The sequence below is a fragment of the Siphateles boraxobius genome, unplaced genomic scaffold (assembly GCF_051911475.1).
Source record: "Siphateles boraxobius isolate OS27281-9 unplaced genomic scaffold, OSU_SipBor_1 25, whole genome shotgun sequence".
Lineage (NCBI taxonomy): Eukaryota > Metazoa > Chordata > Actinopteri > Cypriniformes > Leuciscidae > Siphateles > Siphateles boraxobius.
In genome coordinates, this window is record NW_027508866.1 from 19,922,384 (window position 1) to 19,949,848 (window position 27,465).

At 36.7% G+C, this 27,465-nt stretch overlaps 4 protein-coding genes across 4 annotated transcripts in view; 2 read left to right on the forward strand and 2 right to left on the reverse strand.

Annotated features, from left to right (window-relative positions):
- LOC143750170 (chondroitin sulfate proteoglycan 4-like) overlaps positions 1–27,465 on the reverse strand; it is a 445,241-nt gene that overhangs the window by 33,701 nt on the left and 384,075 nt on the right. The window lies entirely within an intron of this gene.
- hvcn1 (hydrogen voltage-gated channel 1) lies at positions 182–3,662 on the forward strand. Its single transcript, XM_077243042.1, has 6 exons — positions 182–312; positions 1,650–1,857; positions 1,947–2,051; positions 2,164–2,395; positions 2,951–3,063; positions 3,141–3,662. The coding sequence occupies exons 2-6, from the start codon at positions 1,678–1,680 to the stop codon at positions 3,195–3,197; spliced, it is 687 nt and encodes a 228-aa protein (XP_077099157.1). The 5' UTR covers positions 182–312; positions 1,650–1,677; the 3' UTR covers positions 3,198–3,662.
- Positions 3,285–12,187, reverse strand: tctn1 (tectonic family member 1). Its single transcript, XM_077243040.1, has 15 exons — positions 12,147–12,187; positions 9,919–10,292; positions 9,721–9,838; positions 8,558–8,691; positions 8,198–8,349; positions 7,691–7,793; positions 6,660–6,772; positions 6,555–6,575; positions 6,330–6,467; positions 6,110–6,235; positions 5,919–6,007; positions 5,190–5,327; positions 4,893–5,046; positions 4,556–4,687; positions 3,285–4,199 (listed from the first exon to the last, which is right to left on the reverse strand). The coding sequence occupies exons 2-15, from the start codon at positions 10,259–10,261 to the stop codon at positions 4,053–4,055; spliced, it is 1,908 nt and encodes a 635-aa protein (XP_077099155.1). The 5' UTR covers positions 10,262–10,292; positions 12,147–12,187; the 3' UTR covers positions 3,285–4,052.
- On the forward strand, positions 10,947–26,798 carry pptc7b (protein phosphatase targeting COQ7 b). Its single transcript, XM_077243041.1, has 6 exons — positions 10,947–11,505; positions 15,987–16,166; positions 19,388–19,586; positions 22,226–22,349; positions 23,291–23,420; positions 23,531–26,798. Exons 1-6 carry the CDS (start codon positions 11,304–11,306, stop codon positions 23,587–23,589), a joined length of 894 nt encoding a protein of 297 aa, XP_077099156.1. The 5' UTR covers positions 10,947–11,303; the 3' UTR covers positions 23,590–26,798.

Here is a 27,465-nt window from a genome sequence, read left to right on the forward strand (position 1 = left end):
GTCTGTCTGTCTTGGCTATCTGACTGTTCAACTTTTTAACCTTTAAAACATCCAAATTTGTGTTAAATTATAAATGTAATCGTTTCAGTACTTCGTTTTCAGTACTCCAATGCCACTAGTTCTTGAGTCCCGTGCATGATATGTTCAAGGATTTGGGAGATGTCCCTTCCTTTAGACTGCATCCTGTGCAGAGGATCACGTTCATGTTGCAGAGGCGGAGTTTAGGGTCAAAGTTTTTCACAGAATTCGGATTGTTGCCCCTGAAAAAATGCTGCGTTAGCCGTTTGCAACATCGTTCCACCAACAAAACTGGTAAATATCATTATTATTATTACATTTTTTTGCACTGTAAATTTTCTCTCTTTTTGAACTGTGCCCTAATTAAATAGCCTGACTGACTGAATAATCTGAAAACTTTAAATGACATTCGCATCCAAGTGAAATCAAAAATTTAGATGACCAGATTTAAGTCTTGCCATTGTCTTGAAACATTTAATTGTCGTCACTATTAACAGTGTACGTGTAAAATTCGTTGACTTTAAATGTTCAAATGTCCCAGGAAATCACGAGTTAAGCTCAAGTCACAGATGAAAAGTCAGTGTTTTGTGAAGAAACAGCAGACAGAAAATAGCCTACTTCCGTTTTATTTAGTCAGAACTGCTACACTTTTGTTGTTTTACATGGTCTCATAAAATAAGACATCTGTTGAAGATTTCTGTAGATGTTGCATGCTGCATGCAAAACTTTTCTTCAATCCTAAGATTTGAATACTGAAACGCCATGTAAAGTGGCGATAACATGTTGAACTGCTGTTACTTATGCATAGAATATAAGCTATTTTAGGTCGGATAAACCTACGTGTTTTTGCCTCTTAATGTTTTTGAATTCAGTCATCCAAACTTATTTCAGTATCATCAAAATTGTATGTAATTGTTAGAGGGCAACGTACAATAAAACCAATATCTATAATGTATGATTGATCATAGTCTAGGCCTATTAGCTTTTCTGCATGTTAAAAGTCACAATTTGCTATTTCATTAATTGCTTTATATTTAATACTGTTTTAATGTTGCTTAGAATAGCACCCGGAATGTATATGACAACAATTAGCCCTGCTAATAATCAGTTATTGTTGTTTTTTTGGACAGTGTATGTTTTTTGTATAGTGTTAGAGTTATGTTCTTAGAAACACTTTATACGTGTGATCAGGTGACTTAACTTATAAAAAAGCAAGGAAACCAGTTGCTTTTATGATTAAGTAATACATTTCATGCGTAATTGAAAAAAATAAGTTATGTGAACTTGACAATTCCACATAACCCATTTTTTTTCAATTACGCATGGTGTATTTACTTACTAATTTTAAGGCAATGTTTCCTCACTTTTTTAAGGTAAGTCAACTGATCACCTTTTACAGTGTATTTATTTATGTTTTATTTTTTTGAACAAGATTGTGCCTACAACTGACGTTAAAATAATAATTACTTGAGTAAAAGTGTGATAACTCGCCTTGGTCTCACCTACATTTGGTTCAAACCATCTTCACTATGAAATTTCTTTACAATTTAAAACAGTCGCAAACCTGCATACTAAATATATAAATCCGATTCATTCATTCTGATGTGCAAGGTGCTGTTCCATTTGTTTAGCATTCAACTCATGTGACCCCTGAGGAAAATGTCCCGTTATTTGAAGCATTTCACAGCAGTGGGCGATGAGCAAAGCACCGCCGGACAGTGGCATGAAGAGGAACCACACGATGCCAGTGAAGACATCGAGCTCGCCACAGGGCAACACTTGGAGCAGGTCAGCTTCAGGGACTCCCTACGCCGCCTCTACAGAACAGAGAGGTTTCAGGTCAATTAACACACTCTTGATATGTATATGAAACAAACATTTTGTTTACATCAATGAACGTAACTTTGGGCTGTTATTTTGTTGATTAGATTGTTGTTGTGTGCTTGGTCGTCTTGGATGCCATTTTCGTTCTATGCGAGTTGCTTATTGACTTGTCTATCATTCAAGCGGATCATCACAGAATCGCCCCTCAGGTGAGTGCACTTCAGAAGCCCAGTCAGCACAAAATGTGGATGGTAATGTGTCAACAGAAATATGAGATTCTGTGATTATCCACTATCCAATTCATTGGTATCATCATTCCAGGTATTCCACTATCTTAGCCTCGCCCTTCTCACATTCTTCATGGTGGAGCTGTGTGGAAAAATCTTTGCCTATCGCCTAGAATTCCTCCACCATAAGTTTGAGGTGTTTGATGGGATTGTGGTGGTGGTATCCTTTATCCTGGATATTGTATATATCACGAAGGAAGATGCATTTGATGCCATGGGGCTTCTGATCTTGCTCAGGTTGTGGAGAGTGGCCAGGATCATTAATGGTACGGGAATGATTTTTACCCAGCAATAGAGTGCAACAATAATCACTTACTTTTCAGGTACCCTGGATCTGGATGTGTTTTTCCCATTCATTTTCTTTTTAGGGATTAAGACTGTGTACCTAAATTCTTTAATGAGGAAATTAATTTTTCATCCTAATAATTGTTGCAAATGTGTAATCAAGTCAAAAACATCAGTAAAATATAAAATGATTGGGATTTAAATAATTAACAAAATAAATATATGTATAAAACTTTGGAAAACATTTGAAAGTCATAAAAAATATTTCGGTATGATTAACTTACCAAACTGCTGGTATCTGTGATTATTGTTTCCATGATGCTCACATTATGAGCCTTGGGGTTCACCAAGGTTTCGTACTTGGGCCATTTAACTTAAGTAATTGATTATATGTTTAAGTACATTATCACTACTAAAAAAAGTCTCTACAGACAAAATGTATATGTATAGGTTGTTATACTTCTGGAATCCACTGTTGCACTCTAGTATCTAACTTTTTTTTTGGTGTCTTTTCTTACTTGTTTACTCTCTTATAGGTATCTTGCTGTCTGTGAAAAATCGTGCCCATCACAAAGTTCAGAAACTAAAGGAGATCAATGGAAACCTTGTTCATCAAGTCAATGAACTTCAAGAGCGGAACACAAAAATGGTGAGTAGCTCTTTTTTAACATTAGTAATGATTAATTGTATTAGTAATTAAAAATAATTAATTTAATCTTTCTACAGGACGAAGAAAACGCCAGGCTTCGTGTGCTCTTAAAACAGCACAGCATTGAGTTTTGAAGCACCAGGGTTATTCATTAAACGCATCACAACATGAGAATGAGCTGAAGACTATGTCTATTCATTCCACATGAAATGTGAAGAAGGTCATGTTACAGGGATGTTTATTGTCACTTGATCTCCGTCCCCTGGCAGATCTTTAGCAGCACAAATAAGGGCAGATGGTTAATAAAGCCAGTGACCCATGTAGGTCAAATAAAAAAATAAAAAACAAACAAAGGAAATCTATAAACTGCACAAGGTATTTACTGGAAATTTAAACTCAATAGATTTGATTGTTTTTTTTTTCTGAATGACTATTTTCCAAAATATCATAACCAATATTGCTGTTTTATCTGTGAAGTGCAACTGCACTTTTCTCTTAATGTGTTTCTCTAAATGTCAATGTGTTTGAGCAACTAAAAGCGATGCAATAAATACTGTTTTGTAAAAAAATAAAAAAATAAATATTGATTGACCAACATATCTACCTTTGATGAAATGGCTTATTAACAGTAGTCTTATTTCACTAATGTAACAGTTCAAACATTAAACAACAGATTTTACAATGAATAGTGCACATTTTCTAGTGAATTTTGAGTAAATATTATAAAAATTAATGTTCATTTGACTGTGTGCATATCTTTGAATTAAATTCTTTAGACACAAATCATATATATATGTCTCAGATCAGTACTCTGGTATGAAAGTATTCTTTTTTTTTTTTAAATATGAATCCGCACATTGTATACTGTACAACATGACTTGACAATATACACCATACACAACATTGTTCTGAAAAAAAAAGACCTGAGAATGGACAGAGAAATATATGGTCTTCCTTGCTGTTGCCAAAAGAGATTCAGAAATATTCCATTATACAAATGGAAAGAAAAAGTCAAAGGGCAGTTTAGCGTCAATTGTAGGTGGGACTTTGAATCCTGGACTGGCAGATGCAGACACATCAATAAAACGCACTGAGCTTGTGACAGACAGAAGACCACTGGCACTGGTAAGGAGGGCCTAAACAAAAAAAGTTACAATGTTAACTTTATATCTGTGGCCAGTTGCATAAACTGCTTAGACTAGTCTTACAATTTAGTCTCCCCTCCCCCTTTTCAAGTTATTTACATAAAAAAATTGGTAATTTTAATCCAAAAGATATGACTGATTACCCCTTGGTTAGCTGCTAGTTGGTCAGACTAGTTCTCAAGACACATTCCTAACATAGTGGCTATGTTTATGCAACTGACCCCTGATTTCACATATAATCTCTAATGGTTTTAATAAAGACCTAAACAATTAGCTTGTGTTTTAATAAATAAAAGTTTTACATAATGGCTAAAAGTCATGAAAAATGTTCTGGGATGTTAACTTACCAAACTGCTGGTGTTAGTAATGATTGTTTCCATGACGCTCACAATCTGAGCCTGGGGATTCACCAAGGTTCCGTACTTGGTCCATTTTACTTCAAGATGGTAAGACAGTGGTATGTTGCAAGCTTGTGTGCCCTTAGTAAACCATAAAGTGATGCAAGACATTTGTTAAAAGAATAAACAGTGCTTACAAATCAGCTTTCCATCATCATGGTGACTGCCAGCCAAGTTTACATGTCAACATTTCCCCTAAGTTAGACACTTCTCTTTAAATAAATTCCAAACTTCAGCATGAGTTCTCCACTCCACACACAAAGAAAGTAAAAAGTATGCAGTTTACCAATGTTATTGTTTGGTTTTGTATTGGCACCCAGTCCAAGGGGTTCTGAGGCAAGGAATTCCCAAACGAGGCCACATGATCGGGGAAGCTCTGTCCTTTTAGCGCCCATAAAATGACTTCAGATACGAGAGAACAATTAACTCCATCAGACAGTCTAAGGAAGGGAGTACATGAATGCACATTTAATAGTAATGGTGATTAATATTACATAATTGGTTGTTGGACAATGCTTGTCTTATTCATCAAAACACAAATCATTATTCAATAAACATCATTATTATTACAATAGCCTCTTACTTCAAAGTGCAGCCTGATACCGTGTCAATCGCAAACATGACAGGGGAGCGCTGAGACGAGCCAAGCAAGCAATCCTGATTTCCAGAGTTTTGGAGAATAGTGAGTGATCCTTTTGGGTCAGTGGACTGAACTATCCCAGTAAAACAGGGGTCAAGGACTGTGCCACAACGATGGATGTTTGGATACATGACAGGCTTTGCATTTATTTATTAAAATCTATTATGGAAAATAAACACTAGCACACTTTTGAAATAATTCTAAATAAATAATAATAATTTCAAATTAAATTTTCACTGAATTAACAGTATGTCATAGACACAACATATTTTCAGAAACATTATTACACAATATTAATAATGATTGTTTGAAATTCCACCAATATACTAATGTAAATAATAAATTAAATTGTGGACTATGGTGAAAGAACACTTCATTTTCTAAAATGCTCTAATTTACTGAATATATTAAAATTAATATTCAGTTTTATTATAATATAACGTTTAGTTTTTAACATATCCAAAACATTGTGGTGGACATTTTGTGGTGCTGCATTGCAAAATTTAAATGTGCTATGATGTTTGTGTTAATTGTTTTAGTTGTCTAAAACATAGTTTTGAGAAACATGTTTAAACAGTTGAATTTTTGTGTGTGTAGATTTTAGGGACTAAATTAGTGATGTTCAATAAATTATGTAAGGCATCTGCCCAAACAGGTTCTAATAAAGGATATTCCGCTGTTCTTGTTCCGGCCACAAGGGGCCGTCCCACCACATAGCCAGGATTGCCACTGAAACGTAATCCTGCTGTGCTAGAGATCTCCTATCAAAGGATGTACACAAAACTATTACTTCCTTCTTGATAAGACAAGATCCAAGAAGTTTCAAGAAAATATTTTCTGGAAAATAGGGTATAATTAAGTACCCGCATGAATGTAATATGAAACTCTTGTTGAATGGGCACTGTGACACGTTTAATGGCTCCCAGCAAAAACGATGCCAACACATTCAGGATTTCCCCAGCTTCACTGTACCTGAAAGTATATTTCACCTGACAGAAAAGTCATGACCTTATTAAACATTTTACGAATCCTGACGCATTTCAGATTTCTGATATACTAGTAATAGGTGCATCATGTGCACACCTGCTGAACAACATTGTTGCAGACGTCACCAGACTCCAGGAGCAAAGGAAAATAGATAGCACTGTCAGCTGGGTCCACTGGTGTCCGTGTGCCCTCCAAAGACTGCAGGGTAATGGCTGCCACTTCCACACCAATGACCTCAGGTAACAAACAAAATGTATGTAAAGATACATGAAGATGTCTTTAAATGCAAATAATACATCATGTGAAATTCCAAACACTTACTTGAGCTTCCTGTTTTCTTCCCTAGAGAAAACAAAAAGAGGTTGTTATATAACATAGTAACATCAAAATGGTCAATTAAGGCCCCTTAAAGACCAAGGAACTCACAGAACGGACGTTGAAATTAATATAAGTCCTCAAGCCCAGAGCTTCAAGTGTTGCACAATCACGCGCCAAATCAAAGCTCCTCATACATCTGCTTGTCTGATCCTTAAGAAAACCTGTAAAATAACAGGGAAATCTATGTTCAGCAAAAGATGAGATCTAGTGTGGTGCAATGGTTCAACCCCAACATATGAACAAATATATGTACAAACCTCTAACCCTATATATTACACTTTGACATGTAAATCGTAACGCACTGTTGCTGCTACAGATATGAATAGCTATGTATCCATCCACCTGTTTTTTGCAAATTTTGGGATATTGCATAAACACATTGGATGGAAACGCCAAGATGTGCATAAATTCTGAAAATGTGCATTACAAAATGTACATACTCAATTGAGGCACATCATTTTTTTATCCAATAAGAATACATGCGCAATAAACTACAATGGAAACACATTTACCAAATAAATCCATCGATGCACAGCAAAAAAAGTCATGTGACTTTGCCATAAAAGATCATTTGAGATAGAATAACAGGACTAGACAGCATCTCAAATGTTGGTTTTATCGTTGTGAAATTCCCGATCCAAAGTCTATCATTAAAATGATATGGTGTAATGAACTCACAGAAGCGTCTCGGACGATTGCGTTCCCAAACAACAGGCATCCAAACGCAAGATAACATGACGGCGTTTATTGCGTTTCGTCTCTGAGACGCAAGACATTTATGATGTAGGATAAAAGAGCCACAGTGGCTTCCCCATTGGAGCAACTCCCATTTTTATTAGAGATATTTTGCCCCAGTTCTGTTGAACACATGGGATGGAAATGCTGCTTTATTCGCAAATGTTTTATGCAATATTCCAATTTCATGTAAAAGTTAAATTCGCAACTTTGGATGGAAACATAGCTGATATAACCTCAAACCATGGAGCTTGCTGTTGCTATTAAAATGGATGAAAATATCCCTTAGCTTTCCTTTATGGACATGCAGCACTAACATATTCTAAAATATTTGTTCTGTCTACCTGCAGGGTTTGCGTCTGAGCAATGAGCTGTGCCCGCGGCGGCGGGAAAGGTGAAAAACTTCTGCTCCCCCTCCGCATCCACTGTGTGAATGACATCACCATACTGAGGGCAGAACAGAGACACAAGGACTGCTTAAACACTGGTAACAAGAGCGATCAATTTTAAGAGAACATTAATACAAGCTGTCATGTTAAATGGGGAACGGATACAGTAATCCGATTCTTTTAAACTTACGCATTCCACTTCTGCAGAAAAACAAGCATCCTGACATTTTAAAAATAAATATGTTTTTTTTAATAAAAGTCAAAACATTAGCAGAGAGGGCGAAACTGTATATCAGTGCAGGCACTGATCGGTTATAATCACATTAAATCTATTAGAGCGCTGTTTCCTACATGTAACCTGATGCTAATGTAAGTGTCATCCAGCTTACAACTGGACATGACACACTGTCACAGAAGAAAGAAAGCCATACAGGACTTATGACAAATATTCAAAAAGTTTACCTGGTATCCTGATGAATTTCCCACATCAGGATTTAGAAGTACGCTGGTCACGCTCAGGCGGCCAAAGAAGAATCTCAAATATCGGCCAAAAAGAGAGTCAAAATTCTCCTCAGTGGGAATTTCTGGTGTCCCAAACGTCAAGCCGCCTTCATCTTAAAAGGAGCCGAGGGAGAAATTTAAACTGATTGAAAGCATTTGCTTGTTAAAATCATTCACAGCTTAGAAGTCTTGAATGACAATATATAATGTAAATCCACTTTAAAATGTTTTAAATCCATTATTGCTTAATAGACTATAGGTGTATTAGAATTTAAGAATTAAATGAGGAATTAATTGTAAAGATTTCCCAGATTGCCGCACAATTAGCAGTCTGAATGCAGAAGACATCAGGGTTGAGCTGTCGCTGGACAGTGGACTGAACTTGCGATAAACCGTCTGGTGTAGAGCTCAGGGAATAGACCGCTGACTCCCGGTTGCACAGTCTGCGCTCATTACTGTAAGGACCATAGAAGGTAGTCAATCATGATCAGGATTTATTTTTTTCAGAAAATTATGGTTGAATTACTGAATTTACTGTCAAGAACAAAATACAAAAACATAAACAGAATCAAGTCAGAAAGGGTAATAAACGCCCCATCATAAATATTTGATTACAATATCACAAATATTTGAGTCCTAATTAATCCCAAATCGTCATATAATGCAATGAACATTGAATTTAAAGGGATAGTTCACCCAAAAATGAAAATTCTGTCAGTATTTACTCACCCTCATGTTGTTCCAACCCCGCAAGACCTTCGTTCATCTTCGGAACACAAATTATGATATTTTTGATTAAATCTGAGAGCTGGATCACTCCTCCATAGGCTTCTTAAGGGTTTGAAGTTTCTTACGAGTTTGGAACATGAGGGTGAGTAATTACTGACAGAATTTTCATTTTTGGGTGAACTAACCCTTTAAATGACGAGTAAGATTATAAATTACTCAATATGTTTACATAAAAAGTGATTTTTAAATATGGTACTTGGTATTTAGATAGATAGATAGATAGATAGATAGATAGATAGATAGATAGATAGATAGATAGATAGATAGATAGATAGATAGATAGACAGATAGATAGATAGATAGACATAGATAGATAGATAGACATAGATAGATGACAGTCATAGATAGATAGATGTCATTTAAATTGTTTACTTATTTCACCTAATTGATGGTAACACTCTAGTTAAGGGTCCAATTCTCACTATTAACTAGTTGCTTATTAGCATGCATAATACTAGGATATTGTCTGTTTATTAGTACTTATAAAGCACATATTAATGCTTCATTCTGCATTACCATATTCTACATCTCTTAATCCTACCCAATACCTAAACTTAACAACTACCTAACTAACTATTAATAAGCAGTAATTAGGGGTTTATTGAGGCAAAAGCCGTAGTTAATTGGACCCTAAACTTTAGCGAGCGGATATGTAAATGAAAAAGGATAATGTCATGTACTGTTCCAGTGTTCACCTGACAGTGTGCGGTGAGCATTGAGTGAAGAGAGACAGCTGCTCTGCGCAGTCCGGGTCACAGCAGCAGTTGATGTCGCACTGCTCGCGCTGCAGGTTACACGGGCACAGCTGCGCGACTGGAGGAACACACTGAGTTAGGCGGAAAAGAGGAAACAAGCACTGTTTCAGTCAGATTAGCCAGGCATCACATCCCTACCGTCAGTGAGCGGGACAGGGAGGACTCCGGACAGGAGCAGAGGCGGTGCTGACTCGGCGGCTCGCGGGGACTCGGGCGTCGGGTCGGGGATGACGCTCTCCGAGCTCTCTGTCTGGTCCGGTAATGCGGTCACGGATTCGGGCGTCCATGCTGTTGTTGGGGGGACATCAGATGGAGTAGAACTTACTCCCAGCTCCGTGAAATTAAGCGATTCATCTCGATCGGAAGACGTGTCGTTTGTGTCTCTGAGTGCAACATTAATGTTTCCTGTAGTGTTCGTGTCTTCAATACAGAGCGCGGTTTCTAAATATGTCAAAATAACAAGACAGCACAACGCCGCCATGCTTGGTTACAGCGCGTTGTGTCGCTGGTATCTAGGAAGTGAAATGCATTGTGGGATTGAAAAGCTGCAATCCTGTGGCTCTAATAAATTAATAAGTCAAATTGTCTAACGTTACATGGTTATAACAATTCAGAAATGCCAAACTCTTTTGATTATTAATTATGCAAAGCGTGATCCAAGATATTGTAAAATCTAGGAATAGTTTTGTTAAGGGATGTAATATTTGGCTACAAGAAAAATAAATCAATTTATATCTCCAGTGATTTATTTTTGTTTTCGCAACCACTACAGATTTAACTTTTTTATTATTATTAATGCCATATACGAGATCAACAGAACTGAGATACACTGATAGATTATATTTTTTATTATTACATTATATAATGTGGTTTATTGATATAATACGTTTTTTTATTTGTTTTAGTACACACACACACACATATATATATTTTTTATTATATGTTATATTATAATATAATACTGATATAATTCTCTCTCTCTCTCTCAGTTTAAATGCTCCACCACGACAATATAAAATAGATTAGTATATTAGTAGTATATGCAGTGGAAAAATAAACCTTCACAGAAGTCGCAAGAGTAGGCTACACAATAATACCAGAGAAATACTCAGCAGCACATGTTCTTCCACTACGTCCTTGGGTTTCCACTTCGCTCTGACGTCACCGCAGCGGGTCACGTGACGCCCCCGGGGTCCCGTATGTGCTCGTCTCCGGAACACGGGCGCTGCTGCTGGTTACCGAGAATGCGAGCGAGTACACGGGAGGATGTGCGATAGGATGGAGTGTACTGGAGGAACTTTGTCAGTTAAATCCGCTAAGACATAAAACAGCCACATATTTAGCGTGTCCGGCTTTCAGTAAAGAAGACCCTGTATCACTTTTAAACGGGCTCGGTTTGTCTTTTGTGGTTGATCTGCGAATGCTGGAGCACAGAGGCGCAGGTAGTGCACGCGCGCGCGGATCCTAGACACACGGGACACGGGCTCGGCATCTACTCGTTTACGGTTTACCGGAGGAGGGGAATGTTATCGGTACTTTCCTATGGCAGGATCGTTGCCAGGGCTGTCCTGGGCGGACTCTCGCAAACGGACGGCAGAGACTACAGCCTGATCACGGCAAGCTGCGGCTTCGGGAAGGACTTTCGGAAGGGGATCCTGAAGAAAGGCATGTGCTACGGCGATGATGCCTGCTTCATTGCCCGGCACAAGTCCGCGGACGTCTTGGGTGAGTGATCATGAACCTGACATCAGAATTCACTGCTATTCATAAAACGTATACAAATGCCATATGTGATAACGTACATATGCACTTGTTAGGGGCTTTTAACTACGAAAATGACCTTCACGGGTTAATGTCAGAACTCATTTCATGATGGAGAGGGTGTGAGGGACGATCAGTCCAGCCCTCACCTTAAATAACCTCCCTCTTTTTCAATCTTTGCGATTTTCCTGATCGCGTTGGTAGATTTAACATACTTTCTTTAAATAAGGAGCAGCCTGGCAACCGATTATACATATTATATATTCAATAAAATCTAAATTTAATGCAAAATATGATTGGGTAATCCGGGTTGACCTTTCACCCAGAAAGGTTGCTGAACCCCTTAAGTGCGACTAGCGGCAGAAACTAGAAGAATCATTTCCATGTAAAACCTTTCCATCACGGAAACATGGATATGATATGTTGTGAGGTCAGTTGTGCTGAACATGAATAGATTTCTCCGATTGAGTGTACTTTCTTTGCCTCTATTGATTCGATGACTGCACACTATGCATATTAATGTTTTAAGTAGTTTGATCACTTGAAAGAACGATATGAGTTATAATTGCACGCTATTATAACATGCAGGAGGCTTGAGGGCTTACTTGTACATTGTGCAGGAGCTCTTTGTAAAGGTCAGAATGGTTGAGCACGGAGGCCGCCATGTTGCTTATTTGCTTCCACGTGACAGCGACACACACAGGCGGTTTCATTGTCCTTATTTTGACCCAAAGACATATCCTCTTTCTGTTTCTACAACATAATATAGTAATCCTTAAAAAAATAATACCGGAGGGGTTTAATGGGGAAAAGTTCCCTAATGCATCCATGTGCTGCAAAGAAGGTTCTCCAGCTTTTGTTACAGACTAATAAGCACGTGAGCAGAAGGCCAGGCTGTTCAAAATGTAAGTGCAAAAACGTGCTGGTACAAAACTGTCAGCATTCCAGGTCGTTGTTAAGGGGCGGTCATTCTACACTTTTCATTCCATTCATATGCAAATGTGTCAGACCGGAAACGCAAGCTCTTTCAAAGAAATGTGTCCTGAGTGACCTATAATTGGTGACCTATGACCTGCTAATTTGCATCATGTGAAGAGGTGTGACCAATAGAAGATCGATACCTCACTGCGTGACCTCTTGACTGAATTAAAATAATGCATATTTTTGCAGTAAAGTTGAGTCATGTTGAATTCATGTTTATAAAAATAAAAAAAGACGCCGTGTCAGTAGATATTTGAGTAAGTTGAAACCCAATACTTAAATTTAAAAGTGTAATTTTGCAAATTCTCTCTAAAAAGTCCTGTCTTCACTGACGGGCACTGAATTCTGGGGTAGGAAATGCCATGAAGGATCCATCTGTTGAATCCTTAATTTCACAGGAAATGAAGGAAGCATTTGGAGGCTGCATTTGAAGAAGCCTTTGAATTGGGATAGCCTTCGTCGCACTGCTGTGACACAATCCGCCTTCGAATGCAGCCTTTGAAGGATGTAGCCTCTGAATTGGGACGCGGCATTCGTGTGCTCAAAGTCTAGTGTCACCACGGCTTTAGAGCACAATGTTCGGAAGTAAAAATCACATACGTTTTTTCCATAGGGGAATTGATTTTAACGATAAATTCTAAAAAATTAACAGGCAGAGCTACCAGGTTGTTAATTAATAGTAGTCTATATGCTTTTCTATATGCAAACAGCAGAATCCCTATTAAATTACCCATGATTCTGCTAAAAATCTACACCAATCACAGAATTGCAGCAAAATGAAGCGCTGTCAGTATCCCTATGCTAACAAACTACTTGAATAATAATATTTTGAAATGAGCATAAAATATACAGTGTCTATATAATGGTTTATAATGGTTGTCAAAGACTTAAAAAAAAGACCTGTATGAGAAAAATGAATAGACAAATTGCTTTCGTAACCAAGGCTACTGAAAGAGCGGATGGCCACTGTTGCACATTGTTTCCTGGTCCAATCATGTATCTAATAGTCCTGATCACCCTTGCCAGAAATGATTTTGCAATATCATATGCCCTTTTATATTTATATATATATATATATATATATATATATATATATATATATATATATATATATAATTTAATTACATTTAAATGTGTGTCTGTGTCTCTGCCCACTTAGTCTGGTTAGCTAACTCCTACATTTACTATCAGAAGTCTTTAAAGGTCAGTAGTAGCTGATCTTCACTTTCCAGTTAGCTTAGTGAGCTGCCCTTAAGAAATAGCTAGAGAGTTTATTTGGAGCCCTTATTGTTGCAGTGATCTGTTTTCTCAGCGGTTCACGTTGAAGTTTCAGGGGGGTGTGAACCTTTGAAATCACATTAGCAGTTGGATGAAACACTTTTTTTTCAGTGTTGGTGTTGGCATTACTTAAAACAATATGAATTCATTTTAATTTCATAGGATTTATTTGTACTATTTTCAAGAACTTTTTAACTTTGATTAATGACTTTAAAAATGTCTTGTGCAACGATGAAGTAAAACAAAGTTTTTTTTAAATACGTTCTAGTGTATGCTGGTGTAAACAGATGGACGTTTCCTCTGAGAGCCGTTCCCTTTAGCCATTTGCTTAAGTAAATATGGCCGTCTCAGGTTAATATTTCTGAAACTAAATACGAATATTTGTTGAATAAAGATTTAAGTCATTGAATCACTCATCTGACTTCACTATTTGGCTTGGCTGTTAGACATTTAATGTTACATATGACAGTAATAATAAACATTTCTTCCAGCAAAGTCTTACAAAACAGTATACGGCAAGTTATAATGTCACATTCTTTCTGCACTCTGAAGATTTTTTCTAATCTAACTTCAGTATGTTTGCATCCTTGTGATGAACAGTTGGTCTTGTTTGCAAAGCTCCATTGAGATGTTAATGTTGGCTTGACTTGTACTGCTCTAAATCATGTTTAACTCTGATAAGTTGCCTTTCATTCCTTTTGAGCCTGGATCTTCTTTTGTGCCTATGCAATCTCTTAATTCTCTATGTGTCTGGTTACAGTATGAAGTGAGAGTAAGATGTCACAGTATCAGAGTTGGGTAGACAACTTTTTTCCAGCCGTGTGACAGTATCTCAGCTGTTCTCAAAACAGTGGAACTTTCCAGTAACAAGGAAAACTGTGTAGCGCATCATAACACAGCAACAGTGTTTTATGCTATGCTATATTCGACACACACAGCCTTAAGGTGGTTCATACTTCATAATATTTCATCAGATAGTTATTTAAAGATGTCTCATTAAATATCATCAACGTAAATAGCTGTTAGTTTGTCTGTTGTGTAGCTAAAACAAACGGTGGTGATTTTAAATTATACAATTTATACAATTATCTTTGTGACAAATCCTAAGTGGTTGAATTTCATTTATAGCTTCTTCTTTTTTTCGAAATGAGAAACTAGCAGTGCTTGAGTTTAGATTTTTTAATGAATAACCAGCAATTACTAGAAGTTTTCGAAGTTGTAAATAAAACAAAGATTACTGGAGTACATTTTACAAGAGAATATAAAATTTTTCTGCTCAATTTCACATTTAATTCAACGTTTTGCTTGCCGTATCTTTGTCATTATTCGTGAAATCTAAGTGAGGATTTTTTCAAAGTAAATCCTACACCAAAGTTCAAAGGCTTCACAAGATATGCGTCTTATAGGAGTGTAACGATACCCTTATGTCACGATTCGATACTTATCTCGATACTGAACTCATGATACGATATTGTTGTGATACTCCAAGACATATGATAAAAGGTTAAAAAAATGTACTGTTGATTAAAATACTAAATTTGGTGTTACACTGTGGATGTAAATGAATAAGGTTGGACTTGCTGCTGGTAACCCAAAGTGCGGGATGGTGATACCAGAATAAAAATATTCATGATTCTGAAGCTGAAAATACAGAATTATTTTAGACGAATATGGTTGTACTCTGTCACTGACTAGATATATTTCAAATAGCGTAGGCCACTTTTTACTGACATTTGCCATTATCAGGACCCACAAATATCCCCCCATTGCATTATTTTACTCTATATTCAACATTATATATTCTAGTTTAATGTAGTAATGACACATTTTTCTCACACAGTAATCTCATTTTCATTGAACGATCCACAATACAGATTGTTGTATTTTTGTATTGCAATATATTGTGACATCATATATAGTTACACCCCTAGCGTCTAACAGCCTCTTTGTTGAATGAAGGCGTCAGTCACGCTGTAGCAGACAGCCGTTTTGCATTACCATCACAATGCGCAGTCAGACGGTAGGCCAGGAAGGAGGTTTGTGGCTGCTGCCATCCGTCTCTCCGGCATCGAAAACTCTTCCTTTCTTTTCATCTTTAGGTGTTGAAGCCTTTAGGTTAGCATTAAAACTGGTCTGACTGTTTTTTACACTTAATAACAATATCTTTCCCGCTCTTTCTGTGTCAGGTGTTGCGGATGGCGTCGGGGGCTGGAGGGATTACGGCGTTGACCCATCTCAGTTCTCCGCCACACTCATGAGGACGTGCGAACGGCTCGTAAAGGAGGGCCGATTCACTCCCAGCAGCCCCGTGGGCATCCTGACCTCCGGCTACTATGAACTCCTGCAGAACAAAGTACCACTGCTGGGTAAGATCATATCCACACACAACCACACACTCACTGCCACTGTTATAGGGTAAATGAATTAAACCACTGCAGGATGACTCACTGGCCTTGTGTCGTGATGTAGGGTATTGATTCCTGTCTATGTTTTTTTTACCACCATAATGTTAAGATTTTTTTTTTTTTTTGGACAGTTGTAGAGCTGAAAACTGATTTTGCTGTCAGGTGTCTTATAGAGTTTTATTTTAGGATAATTTAATAGAATATATTAATATTTTAAATAAGCTTTTAGTTTTTACTTTTGACTTTTAATTAAATTTTTAAGTTTGGTCTGTCATTTTTATTTATTTTTCTATTTATTTTTATTTAGCTTTTATTTTTGTTTTAATTTAAAAAATGTTAGTACTTCAACTTATTTTATTTCAGTTAGTTTCCGAGTAGGGATGCTAACGATTAATCAATGATTGATTAATTGTTGATTATAATGGAATAGATAAAACTTAATGATGGTTGATTAAGCAAGGTGATCATTAGATTGCGTAGTTTTGAGTTACTCATGTGCAAAACACGTGCGGCAGACACACGAGGAAAATTAGAACTTCTTACTTGTGTAAACGCCACAATAAAAGTACATAGAATAAAGAACAAGTAATAAGATCCTGGTGGATGAGTGATGATCTTCCAGAGCTGTTTCAGCTTTAGATCTTATTCTATGGCGCACAGTAAATCAAGACCTGTCAATCTGAGCGATCAATCCAATCCGAGCACGCTCCAGCTGTAAAACAGTTTCCGATTGGCCTCTACACATCGTCCTCACTATACCCACTCACCACACCTGAGATCCAGTTTCCAATGACGTTGGCAAACACTGCGTCAGGATCGCGACGCGTTCGGATCCCGGAAGTATAGTTTGGTCTCTAACTGCAACAACAAATATACTTGTTGTTTTCTGCTAGTCGAGACATTTTCAATGATATATGATACAAGTCTATTTGTTATTTACAATGATTTTACAGTTTTTCATCTAATATTTGTATTTTATTTCAACTTTATTTCAATTAATGAAAATTATTTTTGTTTTATTTTTAGTTAACAATGAGGACACACAAGTGATTTAATTTGAACGCTCCACATAGGCAACAACTCCTCGCGCTAAACTCCCAAATGTTTCCAATTTGCATAAAAAAAACGCCCATATGTTGGATAAAAAATAGTTTTAATTAATATTTATCAATCGATTTCTGCATTGAATGAAGTGTATTTATAATACATTTCTCTTGTTTTGTCTTCCATCTTGGAAAGGATTTCTGTAAGACTCAATTAAGCATATTTTACTGAACTGTCCTGCTTCTAATATCAGTAGACAAACATTTTATTCCGAAAGTTCCTTAATGGATGCTTTTACAAAGAAAATTTTTCATCAGGAAAAATGTAACATTTTTGACGTATCAATTTCAAATATCTTAAAATACTGCAATAGTGTGTTTATTGTTGATCAGGTTATTTTAAACTATCTTGTTCTTGTAATGAAAATATTATTTAGTGTTGTCATGAAACAGTTTTCACAGAGCAGAAATGTTAATGTTTATTAAGGTTTAAGTTAACAAATGTTCGGGATGTTTCTGTTGTGACACTAAGAGCAAAGCCTAAGTTAGATTCTTGAGGAGAGCATTGGATTACCAAGCACGCAACCGCTCGTCTTTTTGCTGGAACCTGACGTCAAGAGCTGTCAGAAATGTCACTCTATGTTCTTCGTCTTGCTGAGTTGTTTGCCTCTTTTAATGTGACCTGCTTTTATTTTGGGAAGGCATGTGGAGCGATAAAGGTCTGTAGGTGACCGTTCTAGGACAAGGTCCCTTGGGCTAAAAGGCTTTGGCCAGGGATCGAGAGAACGAAAGGTTGTATTTAGTAATAAACTGAGAGACCCTCACCTCTTTAGAAATGCCTGTATTTTTAGTGTTAAACCTAAAAGCTGATCAGTGCTATTTTTAAAAGAGTAGGGTAACACTTTACAAAATGGTTAAAAAATTGTTAGTGTCAATTGACATGTTAGGTGTCATGAACTACCAATGATGAGCAATACTTTTGCAGCATTTATGAATCATGATTTTAACATGCACAAGCTAGGTTTGGGGAGGGTTAGATTTTTTTATGTTTTTTAGAAGTCTTCTGCTCAGTGTTCACCAAGGCTGCATTTATTTGATCAAAAATATAGTTAAAATATTAAAATTTATTCCTGAATTCCAATATTATTCTTCCAGTCTTCAGTGTCACATGATTCTTCATAAATAATTATTATATGCTGAACAGTTGTGCTGCCTCATATTTTTGATGGAAAACAAATTGATAATTTTTTTCAGGATTCTTTGATGAATAGAAAGTTCAAAGGAACAGCATTTATTTGAAACAGAAATCTTTTTTAGCATTATAAATGTCTTTACTGTCACATAATGTCTTTTATAATGTATTTTTTCATGAATACATTTATTTATGCATATACATAATCTTAAAATCTTAAATCTAAAAAAATCTTACTGACCCTTTTGAATGGTATTTTTAAAATATTTTAAATGTTATTCATTAATTAAAATATAATAAACCAACATTATTGAAAATTAACAATAGTATAAATAATTTCAATAGTAACTTAGATAAAATTGCTAAAAAAAAAAGTTGTTTATTGTTTGCTAACAAACTGTAGTTTGTAAATAAAGTATTACTGATTGTGTTTTATAAAAGTACATGTTAGATAAATTACTTTTACTTTGGCATTACTTTTGTTCTTTTGTTATGTGATTCTTTGCTTGTTGTTGTTCAACATGTGGTGGTATTTTTTTTTTGTTGCCATGGACATCTTTGTCCCCCTGACACACTTTACATGCAACAATTTGACCCTGCATAGGCGTCACGCTGCTTTCAGTGTATACAGCTTATATAATAGGAGCCACAATGCATTATGTCACCCGTTTGCAGTGAGGACATGGTGTCATGCACAGTACATAGGTTACATGACTATGTTATGGGGACAAAGGTTTTCAATTGTTTTTGTATGTAAACAATTGTTTTTAATTTATTTGTTTTACATGCAAGCAAATTGAAGAAAAAATGTGTTTACCTTTTATTCGTTACTTCAACAAAAGTTATCTATATTTTACATAACCTATGCAACTCAACTGTGCTAATAGTTGATATTTATTCAGTAATCTCTCATTTTCTCAATGTCATTCTCATTGTTTCTCCTCTAGGGAGTAGCACAGCTTGTATAGTCGTTCTGGATCGTCAGAGTCACAGGATACACACCTGTAACCTGGGAGACTCGGGCTTCTTGGTGGTTCGGGGTGGAGAGGTGGTCCATCGGTCAGATGAGCAGCAGCACTACTTCAACACACCCTTCCAGCTGTCCATAGCTCCGCCGGGGGCAGAAGGAGTGGTGTTGAGTGACAGGTGATAGCCGATACACTCACTGCAGTATCACAGATGGTGGCCTGTTACAGATCAATGTGACAGATGTCTGTCTGTGGGGGCCGTGTGGCTTTTACATCAATTAATAGTGTAAAATGCACCTAGTGTAGGAGCCAACACATTCATTTAGTGCTTATGCTGGCCACGTGAGTTTGATTCATCACATTCCCTCCTCTTACCACTGTCATATCCTGTCTTGTCTTTCTCTACTGGATCTATTTTTCAAAAATTCATTTAAAAAATGCAATATAACCTTGTGTAGTTTAGCATAATATTTTATTACTGTGTGAGTAGTTTTGTTAAAACATTATGAAAACTTGTATAACATTTGCCAAATCAAAATCATTTAATGCAACCAATGTGCATAAACATGCTGAAAGAAAAACACCAATAAAACAGGAAATTATATCATAGAGTGGACCAATGCAGACCCTCATGACTGTGTGTCAAGGTCAATGAATCATTTAAATTTGAGTGGAGATTTTACAATGCCATACAACGTCAAAAAAAAACTATCCATTAAATTTGTGATATTTGTAAAACAAATGCATTTTATCTTGAGGGGTATAATAAATACCATTTTTTATATAAAAATACACAAATCATATATATATGTGTATATATATATATATATATATATATATATATATATATATATATATATATTTACTTTATTTATATTATACTTAATTTCCATTTTTAATAATTAAGATGTGTAAAATCTTTAAGGTGTAAGGAAATATGTTAACTTAATACTTGATCATGCTCATTAAGTGTAAACCTTTCTTAAATTTGTTTGAAGTTTCTGAAGTTTTGCTGGGATTCTCCTGAACCCTGTAGTAGTGAAAACATCCAAATCGTTCTGCCAAAAGCACCGTGTGTGTGTGTGTGTGTGTGTGTGTGTGTGTGTGTGTGTGTGTGTGTGTGTGTGTGTGTGTGTGTGTGTGTGTGTGTGTGTGTGTGTGTGTGTGTGTGTGTGTGTGTGTGTGTGTGTCTGTGTGTGTGCGCGTGTGCGTGTGCCTGTGCGTGTGTGCTCGTGCTGGAGCTCAAATCCTCAATGTCAAGGCAATGTGATTCTAGTTCCTCACTGCCGCTGTCTTGCCAGGGCACACATCCAAACAAACACCCAAAACCTCCAATCAAAGACTGAGGGTGGGGAAGCAAATCAGCCAATCAGGGATGTGCTGAAAACTTGTGTACATTTTTCCCCCCCAAGTCCCAGTAGATGGTGTGATTATTTTAAGCTCCTTGTGTCCTGCTAAATTTACATGGGGCCTTAAGATTTTTGTGTCGTCCGGAGTCCGTTATGGCAGACCTCCACAGAAAACACTCATTTAACTTTCTCATGTGCAGCAGGGAATCTGACCTGAGCTTGACCTGAGTGTTGGGTTCTAAGTGCGACTCACTGCATTTACTCTTTGAGTTCCATGTTAATATTTTTTTATTGCAAAATGGCCAATCAATATTCTAATCTTTTGCAAGAGTTGTTTTGCCATTAACACAGTTTATGCTCTGCTAAATGACTAAATGATCAGTGCATTTTTATCTTACAATATCTGCAGACACATTTATCCAAAGCAATTTACATATAAGGAGCAGCACAAGCAATTTATCATATCAAGAGTCAACAATGGTTTTAGTACCACAGAGTTATCAGAGTGTCTTTGTGGTTGAGGTTTCAGTTAATGGGAGAGGTGTCATCTTGAAGGTTGCAATATGTCAGAGCAAGTATTTAAATCAAAATCAATTTCAATGCACTGCATAAAGAGCGGTCACATTGGCAAAACTTGGATGAACTTGGTGAAATTTGGATGGAAAAGTTGGTCCACTTGAATCCGATGCAAAATCTGTGTGGGGAACATTTTTTATTTATTTTTTGCTTTCCCAGTTCCCATTTGCGCTGATTCCTATTGAGATGACTGCATTTCATATGTAAAATTTTGCCATACAAAGGTAAATGTGACCAGAACCTTTAGTAAAATATCTCTTTCTGAAGTCTTGATATTTTGTTTCCTCTCTTTTTCCTTAAATGTGACCTATAATCGGAACTCCAATACTTACCCAATGCACTAAGATGGATTAAACTAAAATTTGGTCTCAAGGGATTTGGAGCTTGAAGAGGCCAGTCTAGTTTCCAAGAAAACAACCTGACTACTTGAATTTGGTCCAGAGGTCATGTTGGGTCTGAACGAGTTCTCTTAAACCCAAGTGTCCATTACCCGCCGTTTAGGTCAGACTGATCTGTGCCCTGTTACTCTCTTGCCCTACTACTTGAGTTTCAAAGCATATCATGTGTCTCATTCTAATTTGGTGGGTTAGATCATTGTTTCCCCATTAACGTTTCTACAAAATGACTGGATCGTTGCGCATTAAAAATTAGAAGTGTGATCCTTTAAACTTGACATATTGGATTGTTTTTTGTTTATCGTTGCCATTCAGAAGGTGACATTCAAATTGTCATAACAATATTTAAGACTTGGCATCAATTTGTTTGTATTTGGGTGGCATAGTTATTAAAATACACTGGTATTGTGGAAGATTGGCATGTGCCATGTACGTCTTATATTGGGTTTAACTGTGCAGAAGTCTAACTGCATGTTTTCTGTCTCTATTTCTTTCAGTCCTGAGGCGGCAGATAGCTCCTCCTTTGATGTCCAGTTAGGGGACATTATTTTGACCGCTTCTGATGGCCTCTTTGACAACATGCCGGACTACATGATCCTGCAAGAACTCAAGAAACTCAAGGTACAGACAATAGTTGCAATAAATGTGAACCCTACTTGGGTGACAGTCAACTGATTTGTATTTTGGCCAATACCAATATTATAGAGAATGGAGTGACTAATATGTTGCATTTATATATGTATATAACACAGTGTTATGATGGAAAATAAGACAAAACTGGACCCAAGCAGACCCGTGTCCACGATTTTTGGCAGATAACAATAATCTCAAAATAAAACTGTCTGGCTGATATATATTGGTCTAACACCATAATTGGTTATACGTAAACTTTCCACCTTTTTCATTTTTCGTCAGGTTATCAGCCCGTTCGATTAATGTCAATGTAGGCAAATAACGGCTGATTAATCCCCCTGGTTGATATATCGTTCTAACAGTATAGTTGGTTAATGGTACACTTTCCACCTTTTTCATTATATTTTTCTTCAGGTTATCGTCCCATTCCGATAATCTCAAAACGGCTGTATAATCGATGATTAATCCCCCTGGCCGATATATCGGTCTAACAATATACTTTTGGGTATTCTTGCACTTTCTTCATTTTTATTTAAATTTTTTTATCTTCAGGTTATCGGCCCGTTCTGATAATCTCAAAATGGCTGTATAATCGATGATTAATCCCCCTGGTCGATATATCGGTCTATCACAATATATATTTGGGTACTCTTGCACTTTGTACATTTTTATTTAATTTTTTTTATCTTCAGGTTATCGGCCCGTTCTGTTAATCTTAAAATGGCTGTATAATTGACGATAAATCCCGATATATTGGTCTAACACAATACTTTTGGGAACTTTTGCACTTTCTACGTTTTCTTTTTTTTTTTACTTCAGGTTATCGGCCCGTTCCAATAATCTCAAAATGGCTGTATAACTGTCGATTAATCCCCCTGGCCTTCTTTCTTTTTTTTAATCAATCATTTTTTATATTTAATTTACCTCAGAACACCAACTATGATAGTATCCAGCAGACTGCCCGCAGCATCGCTGAACAGGCTCATCAGTTGGCCTATGACCCCAACTACATGTCTCCTTTTGCCCAGTTTGCCTGTGACAACGGGCTGAATGTAAGAGGTGAGTCTACACAGAGGTCTTTGATTTCCATTACCGTTGTGATCCCAAAACTTCTTTGAATGTCCATAATCAGAGAGACTGACCTTGTCATTGTTTTGTTTTCATTTCAGGGGGGAAGCCTGATGACATCACAGTGCTGCTGTCCATTGTGGCAGAATACACAGACTGAGCGCGCCCAATGGAGCGTGCTCCTATAGTACACCTGTGTCTTCCACCCCATCCTATTGCACTGTTCCCCATCTCACATCTCCCAGCACCCCGTTCCATTCTTCCATTTCTCGAGTCGATCTCCAGTCAACACAGAGAGCATAGCATGAACCTGTGGTTGGGTGGTGATGCAAGTGGTACTACATCGCCTACAAACGATCGCCTAGTTTGTACAAACTACAAACCAAAATGGATGACCTCACTTCCAAAAGGATTTTGAGAATCTTTAACTTGTGTTGTAAATCTGTGTCATTTCTAATAGGGGCAAGGCGGACCATGCATTACAAAAAAAGGGGGTTACTAATGGAAGGAGCTGTCATACTTCAAATGAAAAGTCGTTTTTGTTGTTTAATGGTTGATTGTCTATGCCTTGAGAGAAAAATTTGAGCGTCTCTGAGGTTTATATGAGCTGAAGTGCTTCTATGTGCGTGTACGTGTGTAATAAGTGTCCCGTTTGGTTGTTGGTCGACTTTGGTTAAGCTGTAAAGGAAAGGTTGGTTAAAGGAGGCCTGGCTAGATTTAAACCTGTTGGGAAATACAAGTGCTTAAGTATGTGCTGACTAGTTCATGTCTGCCCCTTGAGTTATACAGCCTTCACCTTCACTGTCACTTTGTGAGGTCTCGGATAATGGATTGCAAGTTCAAAGGCGGGAAGGAGTTGGGCTATAATGGACATCTTGTGTTTGATTTATGAGATAGAAACTAAACTGCACAGACATCAATCCAGAGAATTTCACAATCCGCAAATATACAGATACACTCGCTCACGGGAACGGTGGATGTTGACGTTGACTGTAAATGCGTGTTGGATGTATATTTACATGACTTCACCTCTTGAGTTTAGAAGTCTACACGCACAAATGGCTAGCATCTGGCAATGCTTTTCATGAATCGAAAGGTCAGGTATATAAATAAATGTTTATTTTTATAAATATTTAGCTTTTAGTGAACAAGATTCAGCAGAATGCATAAGCTAGGGAACTTTGGTCTTTTTGGATCGACTAGGGCCTGTTGGCGTTTTCTGTGCTCCCTAGTGAGGCTTGGGTTATTTTTTTAAATGATTGAAAGGTATCTAACACATTTTTTTGTCACTCTAGATTGGTTCTAGAGACCATTTTCACATTCATATGCTGCTTTAATTTTTTGTAAGTTATAAATGTGTGAGTGACTACATTTATTTATATGAATGTTTTTACCTATACAATATAAAATGGGTGAGTCGATGATGATGTTATTTCACAAAAAAGCGACAATTCAAGATGATTGAGTGTTGAGAGTGATTGCCTTGCAGTCTTTCATTAAAATGGAACAGCGATTCTGCTGTATGAAAAGCAAAAACTATACACAATGGTTATATTTTTGCCCAGTTTATTGAGATTGGGAAACCATAAAGCAATACAGTTGTTTAAAATGCGTATTTTTAGTTTTAGTTTCTCCAGTTGCCCATGAAGGCATGCCCAGGATGACAAACTATAGCCAGTGAATAAATATGCTTTGAGCTTTCATATTCAAAATCCTGTACAACTAAACATGGAGTTCAATGTTTTTTGAGGTTTGCCATCCTCATATGTTCCACAAAGGCATGGCTCTAGTTCTTCACCTACAGATCTATAATCAAGTCCTCAGTTGTGCCTGCAATAAAATTAGACCAGAAGTGTGGGTTGTGGTCACGTTGAAGTCAATGTCTCAAATCCACATTGTGTAATTGGTAAAGAAAACCAAAGCAGGGAAGCCATAAGACTGGCATGACCAAGGTCTCACCTTATCATTGTCACCTTTGAAGACTGCAAACTAATCGTTAAATGTTGAGAGTATCTGCCGGAATCACCATTGTGTCCCATGTGTGCTTTTCTTTCTAGATAAATGAAATGGAAATCAACTAAACAGCCAGTAATGTGCAATCGTTAAGATCTAGTGTGTACTTGACAATTATAAAATGAGTGATCAAGTCATTTTATTTTAGTTAAAAGTGATGTGCAATTGCAGTGCCTCTAGGGCCAGCGAACAGAATTGCAGCCTGTCTGTTTGACCAGCTCTACCAACCGTGAGTCTAATGCGTGGCTAACTGTGATGTCAGTGTTTGGCTTTGTTCATACAGGCAATAAGAATTAATTTTGTGTGTGAGGAAAGGGGAAAGAAATAATTAAATTATGAATAAAACAATAAAAATCTGGTCTAAACATCCATGGTTTGAAATCCATTTTGGGATTTTTAGCATATGTCTCTGTGAACGCACCACATATATCATACAAATGACAAAAAGTGCAATATTGCCTGGATTTGTGTCCAAATATACTAAGAGTTTTCCGTCCTCTCCATCTACTCCAGCTACTTTCATTTGTTGTATCAGAAAGTATTTGGTACCACTTTGATTACTTTACTCAACCGATTTATGGACTGTTTGAACAATCTGATTTGATTCCTTCACTTCATTTTATGCCAAATGACGATGCAAAAATCAGTCCTAGGGATAGAATATGAAAAATAAATCGGAATTGTGTGCAGTGTGAACAAAGCCAATTAAACTGGTTTGAAAACATGCAGTTCTGTTTGGCGTCACTGGTGGTGCATAAAGTACACGTTTTGCCTTTAGTGAGTGTCATTGCATGAGATGATGTCGTGACTGAAACATTTTAGTGTCAGGGTTTTGCCACGTTGTCTGTCACACACACAAGGCTTTTGTTATGGTCCATCCCAATCAAATCAGATGCACTTTTAATATAGAGCAATGTTCTTACAACCTAATTTAAGGAAACTTGCCTCCCTGACTTGGGCTGATAATGACTAATGCTAATCAAATCTGTGTCTGTGTTTCACTATGAGTGAATCCGGATGGCAGTGGCTCCATTATACAAATCAACATACCATAGACGCCTTAAAATCTCATACTGTCCCATCCAGAGGCCTTTGTGTGGCAAAGCTTGCGTGTCTCGTCTGGGTGTCGCTTACAGCAGTGTCGTCACTATGGTTGTATCATCTATCCTTCTCTAATTTGATCGTCTCTATGGTGCTTCTGCAGTCAAGATGAGTCTCTCAGTCTCTGAAGCAGACAATGTGCAAATGAGAACTACACTTTCTGTGTGTACAGTGTAACAATGCAAGATAAGTTCCTGTAAATATGTTTTCCAAGTTGTAAAATATTTAAATAAAAATATAGTATTTATACTAAAATATGACTGGGTTATTATTGTCACGGTGCAATGTGCAATGAGTATTGTTTGAATTGTCTCTATGTTTTGCATTTAAAGGGACAGTTGACATAAAAATGAAACTACTCACCCATATGTCCTTATGAACTATTAAAATGAATGAATCACACATATGCGGTGATACTGTCTTCTCATTTGGCTTGTGGTAAGAAGGTGTCAACCAAAGGAAACATAATAACAGTGCAGCAAAATGATTCATGACAATGTGGCTCAGCTTGAAGAGTTATTGGGGAAAGCCTATCACTGCTTAACTTATTGGTCATATACTTTTTTTAAAAAATATGTAATTTGCACAAGTTTTCTTTTTCAAGTTTTCAGAAATCTTGAAGAATCAGAGGCAAATGTGAATGTGTAAAAAATTTCGACAACATATGTTTTTACGTTGCTTTAACTCATCAAAATAAGTTAAGCAATTTTAACTTTTTTATATCAGTTTTACAAATCTACTGACTCGACTCATTTTTTTAAAAGTCAGTTTAATGTAATTTAAGTTGAAATGACTTAAACATCCAAGTTGATTGTCCTTAAAAAAATTAAGGCAGCAACTTTTGTGTTACAGTGCAACATAGTTGATATGAAGATGTTAACTAAATCTGTGAACAAAAATCAAAAGATGCAGAAAAAAATAC

Excerpts from the sequence above, each read along its gene's own strand:
- hvcn1 (XM_077243042.1), top strand. The coding sequence starts at position 1,678 with ATGTCCCGTTATTTGAAGCATTTCACAGCAGTGGGCGATGAGCAAAGC. Across the intron at positions 2,052-2,163 it reads ATCACAGAATCGCCCCTCAG|GTATTCCACTATCTTAGCCT; the intron begins GTGAGTGCACTT and ends TCATCATTCCAG. Across the intron at positions 2,396-2,950 it reads AGTGGCCAGGATCATTAATG|GTATCTTGCTGTCTGTGAAA; the intron begins GTACGGGAATGA and ends ACTCTCTTATAG.
- tctn1 (XM_077243040.1), bottom strand. The coding sequence starts at position 10,261 with ATGGCGGCGTTGTGCTGTCTTGTTATTTTGACATATTTAGAAACCGCG. Across the intron at positions 8,350-8,557 it reads CTGCATTCAGACTGCTAATT|ATGAAGGCGGCTTGACGTTT; the intron begins GTGCGGCAATCT and ends GCTCCTTTTAAG. Across the intron at positions 7,794-8,197 it reads GAAATTCATCAGGATACCAG|TATGGTGATGTCATTCACAC; the intron begins GTAAACTTTTTG and ends TTCTGCCCTCAG.
- pptc7b (XM_077243041.1), top strand. The coding sequence starts at position 11,304 with ATGTTATCGGTACTTTCCTATGGCAGGATCGTTGCCAGGGCTGTCCTG. Across the intron at positions 19,587-22,225 it reads GGAGTGGTGTTGAGTGACAG|TCCTGAGGCGGCAGATAGCT; the intron begins GTGATAGCCGAT and ends TATTTCTTTCAG. Across the intron at positions 23,421-23,530 it reads CAACGGGCTGAATGTAAGAG|GGGGGAAGCCTGATGACATC; the intron begins GTGAGTCTACAC and ends TTTTCATTTCAG.